Source organism: Ornithodoros turicata, unplaced genomic scaffold (assembly GCF_037126465.1).
Source record: "Ornithodoros turicata isolate Travis unplaced genomic scaffold, ASM3712646v1 Chromosome58, whole genome shotgun sequence".
Taxonomy (NCBI): domain Eukaryota; kingdom Metazoa; phylum Arthropoda; class Arachnida; order Ixodida; family Argasidae; genus Ornithodoros; species Ornithodoros turicata.
In genome coordinates, this window is record NW_026999385.1 from 48,567 (window position 1) to 55,926 (window position 7,360).

The window sequence follows — 7,360 nt, forward strand, 5'->3', positions numbered from 1 at the left end:
CGCTCCTTCTATATACGTTAGAGGGTCACGTGCTTTGGGAGACGGAGATCATTTGAGTAGGTTATGATCCGCTGGCCAGATCGACCGCTTCGCGGCCCAGATAAGCGGCCGACGGCGAAGGGCATGCGCTCCACATGCGCGCTGTGTGGACTTGGACTTACTGGCAAACCAAAATTCGACGATGACTACGTATTTTCAAAGCACGTGCCTGTTTCATCATTTTTTGAAGAAGTGCTTTCAACGAGGGTTGTCTTTCATTCTGCTGTCTCACTTTTGCCCGAAAGACCCTAATTACGGAGTTACCTAACGAATGTTAGGTAATTAGTCATCCAGTAGCTACATACTCACTTCGAGAGGATATCCAAGGTATATATAGACAGGTAGCGAAACTCCCATAGCGCCCTGCGTCTTCAGAGTGACGCCACGATAGAGACCGTCAGCGCCATCCATCCTTTGCGCGGGCTACTACGATTGTAAATAAATGACGACAGATATGACGTCAGAAGTATGAATAATAAGCAGTGCATAACAAGCCATGGCGTTCCGCGTTCTTCGCATTTGCATTCGCGTACTTCGTTTGCGTTCTATTCCCTTCCCCTTTTCCTGACCGAACCATACTAATCACCCAGGGCAGCAATACCAGACGAGAACAGAGAATAATAAATCATATCAGGTTTAATGACACTTCGCAGTTCGAAATACAAAGAGGCACAGGCTTTGACGAAGGGTACGAGATAACCACAGATAAACAGGAAGTTTCACTGAATGTCCATTTCTCATAGAGCTAAACGTACACGTAGTGACTAGCCGTTTGTATTTCTTCAATGAGTGGTCATAATGGGTCCGCTGCAAAAAACGTGGCATCGTTGGTGTACAGCTAACACTCACGCTATCCTGGCCGGTCTCGCCATGACGAAACGTTTTTTTCTTTTTTTGCGTGTCTAGCAACAGAGCAGTCACTCAACTTTGCACTCATCTGTTCACACGTGTTAATCTTGGTCTACAGCTTTGAGATGTGAACGTCGCTTCCTGCTTAACCCAAAAAGTGCACGAACTCCGTATTACCCCAAGCAGCACACAATATTGGGCCCATATTGGCTGGTCATTGGCGACACGGGTCCAATATGGGACCCGTTTCGCCAAGATTTTCCCCATATTGGCTGAAAATGGGCAATATGGGCCCCATATTGCCCAGTTTGAGCCAATATTGGGAAAATCCTGGCGATATGGGCCCCATAATGCCCGCGTACACCCCATATTCCCTGAAAATACAGAAAATGGTACGTACCCGTGTTGCACAAATGCCAAAGCAGCACGGCAAGATTGAACGTTGAAGCGTGTGAAATACCCAATTCAGGACATCGTTACATCCAACAACTTCCCAAAGATGATACACATTGTTCGAAACAGTCAACGTACTTGGCAATCCCAATGTAACGTTCGCTAGAATTCGACAACACAACATTCCACGTTCTGGAAATAGCCGCCGTCTTCCTTCGCGATGCCAATGCCAATCGGTCGAGCCGACTGAGAGCGAGCGGGTTGTTTGAGCGAAATCACGCGTCCTAGAGCTAATGCGCATGCGCGACAGCTCGAACGGACGCTTCATAGGGCTAAAATGTCGCTGGTTGCTGTAATGATAACGGAATTGCGGCAAGTAAAAAACGCAATGTCTGATAGGAAAGGATGGCTCTTCTGTAAAATTAGGTGCTTTCAAGTTGCTCTAAGCAGTGTGAATTGCTCTGGCGTATGTCCGTCATCGCCACGAAAGTGTTTCGCTTCTTTATATTCTCGGAGCGGGTTGGAATTTGTAGTTCACCAAATATTGTGATCCCAATTAAGGCATCTGAGGGTTTGGCATTGGCAGTTCTGTGGGCCTGCTTGTGTCCTTCAGCAAGGCGGGCGTAGTTCTTCGTTTTTTTTTTTTTTTTTTTTTGTGGTGCCGTGTTTGTATTTTGTAATCATGTGTAACGTGGATCAATTAAACCCGCAGAAATAAAAAAGCAAAAATCAGAGAAAAGTATTATTAATGGTGAATAATATACAGGATAATGCTTTATTATTATACGGACTCCCCGTTGGTGTTACCACAGAAATATTGGCAATATTGGTCCAATATGGAGCCTGGTTGCACTCCCCATATTGGTCCAATATTGGCGTGCTGCTTTGCACGGGCACATGGCACGGATACAAGGATGCACGAACAACCGAGCCTACTGTTACACATGCGTAGTGGAGCAGGATACGGAAACGTATTCAGGTGCTATATGATTTCGTATATGGGTACTAGTGGGGCAACAGATAGCTTTTCCTATACTTAAATTATGAATAAGCTATTAGTACATACAAAACCCATGCGCGCGTTGTAAATATTTTTTGTTTACGACCGTACCTGTCCTACCAACACCAAGGATCGCATGAGTCAGCATCTACGGATGCTCCCATAGGCCGGTTATAAACAGTAATGAATGAAACAAACCCTGTATGTCGTTCTTTACTGTATTTCAGGAGCCAGATTGCAGAATAAGGTGTACAACCAGAACGAATATTGTGGGATATTTCACGGGCATTGACGGCATGGAATGCGCAAGTAGAAACGGGACGGTAAGAACACACACATTAGCCGTATTTAGATGAATGCGACAGAAAGCGTGTCTTATCCATGTTGCACTTCGAATAAAGTCGATTGACCTTCATATGGAGCTACAGGCTACCTCTTCATGGTCTCGTTGTAGCTTCCGAGACAGCAGACTTAATAAACAAAAGAAAGCGGAAACATAAGGGCACGTATACGTAACACATATCGAGCACAAAAATGAAGACCTTCTTGCATGCGTCGGTCTATGTTAAACATAGAGCCGCGCATAAATGTGTTAATAAATTCACCTCGAAATCGGCTAGGTGACTTCATGTCGCAGCAAATGTTCACACAAGTGGCCTATGTTTCGTGAGTGCAGAACCCGCAATAAAAAGGGTAGCAAACTTTGACGATAAAGTTTCTGAAAAACGAAAGCGAGATTGCGGTGCAGACGGGTGTGATGTGCAGGGTTGCAAGGGTCACTGCAAAAGACGCAGAGGAAGAAGCTGTTAGAGCAGAACTCGGAAATGGCAGGGTGCAAGTTGCTTTTACACGCCGTCTGCCGCGAGGGACGTTAAATACGGTGTGCCGTATGTGGAGATTTCAACGCATGTTAAAGAACACACAAGTGGGCAAAATTAATCTACAGACAGACCACTGTGGCGTTGCTAATGATCAAAGCTTTCTCGCGACGTGAAGCCACGAATTATTATAACAACTCGGCAATCAATGCACAGCTCTGTGCAGTCTGTGAATGCACTGAACAAAAACATCCTTCTTTCATAATATCACATTTGCGTCTACCTCCAAAGTCTACCTCTCTACCGTCACGTCTACCTCTAAAAGTTAGAGCATCTAACATGACATTATGTGAGATGACTTGAAGGGACAACACACATTTCGTATATGATAGGGTAAGGTAGGGCAAGATAGGACAGAAATTTGCAATTGTATATGAATTTTTTATTTTTCCTGTTTAAAAAAAAAATAGCCATAGGCCCATTCTCAGGGGTCTAAAGCTTCTGACCTGTAAATGCAGAACGCACGTAGCCGGTGTAAGGTAAACACCAAACAAGAAATTCAAAAATGCAGATTGCCTCATTTTGCCCCAACCCTCAGGGCGAGACGAGACATAGCGTGAGGCAAGATGAGACACGCCGCGGTAATGAACAATACAAATTAGTTTTTGCAATCGAAGCAAACAAAGTAGTGCCCGTGGGCCCCTACACAACAGTCTTGAGCTCACCGCCCACATGCTGTGCAATGAAACCACATAGAACCCGGTACTACTTTACTCCACCGTCCCTTGCAAACAAGGCACCGCCAGTCTGACGTGTCACCGGTCACTCGTTTTTGCGTGCGCTTCTGCTTTGCTGAAAATATCCTAGAAAACAGGAAAAGTGGCTGGAAAATCCTAGGCAATATGTAAAAAAGAAATATCGGAGGACCAAGCATAAAGCCACTTAATAGTTGACTGCATATCATCGGATGAGTTAGTTTTTCTCTTCAACACCGGAAAACCAAGAGTACCCATATTTTGCATATATCTAGATGAATGAATGCACACACACACATAAATGGGATGATGATGTGGTGGGTCATTCACCGCCGTCATGGCGGTACAATGCCCCATTGCTCTTCTGGAAGAGATGAGAAAGGGGTGATGATGGAAAGGTGTCCTACTAATGAATAAACAAATGGAATGTGGACTAATATTGACAGAATAACCCTGCGGTACGCTGCTGTACACATGACAAGAAAATGGACTCCAGAAAATCGTACCTCTTTGGCGGGTCGTTAGATTCCAGGCAGAAGTAACCGATTTTTTTTTCTTCAACGCATCCACCAATTCTGGCAATTCTCACGTACAATAAAGCGGACATGCAGAGCCACCTACGAGTAAAGTTTCAACCGCATGGAGCAAAGCGTCTCTGAGACAGGCGACGTCGAGCAAAAAATGCCTCGTCTTGCCCCGTGTCTCATCTTGCCCCTACTTACCCAAAATACAGTCTTCCACTCCTACGTTTCGCGCGAGTACATGTGTGGGAACTGAGGCGGACGCGGTATCGCTAAGTGATAGCGAGAGGAATGGAGTCTTCGTACTCGCGTCGATTTCCCGCTCTTGTTGTAAAGATCACTCCTTCGGGAACGGCGCATGTGCACCTCTAATGCTACATTAGACGTGCACACCTGCCGTCGTCCCACCGAACGTGCAAACATCCTGGCCCAGTCTAGTGGTTTCTTCATCACACACACACACAAAAAAAGAAAGAAAGACATCTAGTAGAAAATAGCATTATAGGAACGTAACATCTTGTGCCAGGACTTCAAGTTCATTCAGGTTCTCTCAGGTACTGTCATGTCCACTTGTTACCTACAGCCTGTATTTCTTCCTGAAACTTTTTGAGAGTGCGCTTGTTTCGTCTGCATCCTAAAGTCAACGTGCTCACTGCTATTTAATTCGCTAATTATTCCGAAAAACGCTTGGATTTCTCTGCGAAAACAGCACGTGACCGTCAACTCGCCGCTGTCGCCATTTTCTCAGCTATACTGGCAGCGCAGATGACCCGCTGCTAACGCCTTTCCTGGAATCCTGACCTACTGCAACTCTTTCGTTTGCACGCACTGTATTAGTTTGCATTTACCGTCTCGATTCACGTCTGTTTGGCGGATTAGATGAAATACGCTCCTCTAGCGAATCGGCCCATTTATGTGGATGGATTCGTTTTGGCAAGTGAATTCGATACGATTCTGTCGTATTCATGCAAACGCGGTGATTGCGCTACAACACTGTGTCTTTCTTGTCTCTAATCAAGCGCGCACAGCGTTGACTTTTATTCTTGATGTCTTAGCGTTCTCGAGATAGCCCTCAGGATTTTCTGTGCGACGCGACCGAAAACTCACCAGTAACTCAGAGCAGCAATAGATCGCTCGACGGGTATCGCACTGGAGCAACCTATGCGCGGCTCAGCAGAGAGCGGAGCATCGGCGCGCGGCTCAGCCTGTGAACTTACTCACGGTCTCACTGCCGGCGCACTATCAGACCAGTAGTATATAGCGAAATTAAAGGAAGCGCATAACAGTTTTCGCATACAAAAATTTACTATCGAATCCGCAAAACGCTATGACTCACTTAGAGGTTAGGGTTAAGGTAGAATATCAGCCTTGCCGATGACATCATCGGCATCGACAGAAGGCAGCCTTGGCCGGTCTGGACAGCAGACATTTCGACATGACGATAATATAGGGTGCCTGAGCTGCGATGAACTATCTGCGACTCCTCCAGGCTTTGCAGTCGGTGTTGACAGACACCACGTTGTGGATTCGCTGTGACTATCAATTGATCAAATCACATTGACGTGATTTCAATCGTCTTCGTGTCCACCGCATTTTTGTCCTTTAGTTTCTTTTATTTCGCCGCGCAATTAAAATAACTGGAGCACACGTCCCTCTTCGTGAGCGCCACACCCTCTACTTTATGTTTCCTTTCAAGCAACCAACGTAGATTACATTCATCAGCTGGAGTTTTGTCATCTCCACAGCGAACCGCATCGTACCCTTAATTTGTATTTGCGTGAAATTTTGTGAAGTAGCATATTGCAAAGTTGAGCATAATTCGAGGTCGAAAACCTGGCTTTGTGGCACATCATCCTATTGAGCAAGAAATTTGTGAAGGTGGAAGACGTGTTTGTCTAAAATTTCGAAGTTTTATGCGATGAACGCATAAAATGAGACAAATTATGTAATTACGCGTCTTTCGCGTCATGTTGTCGTCACGCGTCAACAGAAACCTGTAGTTACAATGCAAGCGACAGCGTAAATAGAAGAGGCTTGATGAAAAATAGCTAAGAATGACTGCGGAGCTTGGTTTGTTTGTTTGTTTGTAAGAAAAAAAAGCAAGGAGAAATTGAACTCGTCTCCCGACTTGTTCTGCTACTCCTAACAAAAATTATCACCCCACCCCACCCCCCAAAACTACTTGGAGCTTGGTAATCACGCCGGTGCAATTCGTTTCTTCACGTTCTTCACTGACCTCCTGCAAATGTTTACGGCGTTAGTAACGACATTCAACCATCTCAGTCATGGAAGTCATAGAGAGATGGAAGCGTCGGTGGCTTTCCTTTGCTTTGGAGAGGTGCCTAGATATTTCAACATTTCATTCAAGTGTACGTTGCATTTCTGTGTTTATTCTCAGGTGTGCGTAAAGGGCCAGTGCATCAGCAGGAATAAAATACCACGAACGGTCACGGGCGTTCCTCGTCAAGTTTCAGAGGCCTCAGAGGTGTGATCTTTTGAGGTGTCCTCTCTGATACTTCAACTTCAAGAGCAACCATGTGGCGCACTTGCAAAATAAAGCGAACGTCCATCAATGTTTGTACTAAAATCCATATTGAATCATAACAAAGCATCACATGGTACAGAGACACATATTCAACTACACAAGGTTCCTGGCAATGCGCTGTATCATCAGGCCCTGCGCAGGCCTGTACTTTGTGCAGTATGTTTCCCCACATGAGACGCCCTAAAAGGGTAACTTCACTACATAACGCACTCAACGCGCACCACTGCAGATAATGATAGTGCTATCACTTCTCACTTGAGGAGAGGACGTTGTGTACGCCCGTCTCTGATCGTTTCTAAATGCGGTGTACCCAAGAGGAGTACACCCCTAGATTGCAAAAGAAAAAAAGAACAACAACAAACAGAGAGAACGGTGGAACTGAATGATGGGTGGCTAGGAGCGTCTTATGTTGCCTAGTATTAGGTTACCTCTTGCAGTGT

The 7,360-nt window shown here is 45.4% G+C and overlaps 1 protein-coding gene across 1 annotated transcript in view; it reads left to right on the top strand.

Annotated features, from left to right (window-relative positions):
• LOC135374442 (venom metalloproteinase antarease TserMP_A-like) overlaps positions 1–6,948 on the top strand; it is a 49,627-nt gene extending 42,679 nt beyond the window's left edge. The window contains exons 12-13 of the mRNA XM_064607403.1: positions 2,509–2,604; positions 6,774–6,948. Coding sequence (XP_064463473.1) covers positions 2,509–2,604; positions 6,774–6,866 — 189 coding nt within the window. The 3' untranslated portion in view covers positions 6,867–6,948. The remainder of the gene's footprint in view (positions 1–2,508; positions 2,605–6,773) is intronic.
• The last annotated feature ends 412 nt before the right edge of the window (positions 6,949–7,360 follow it).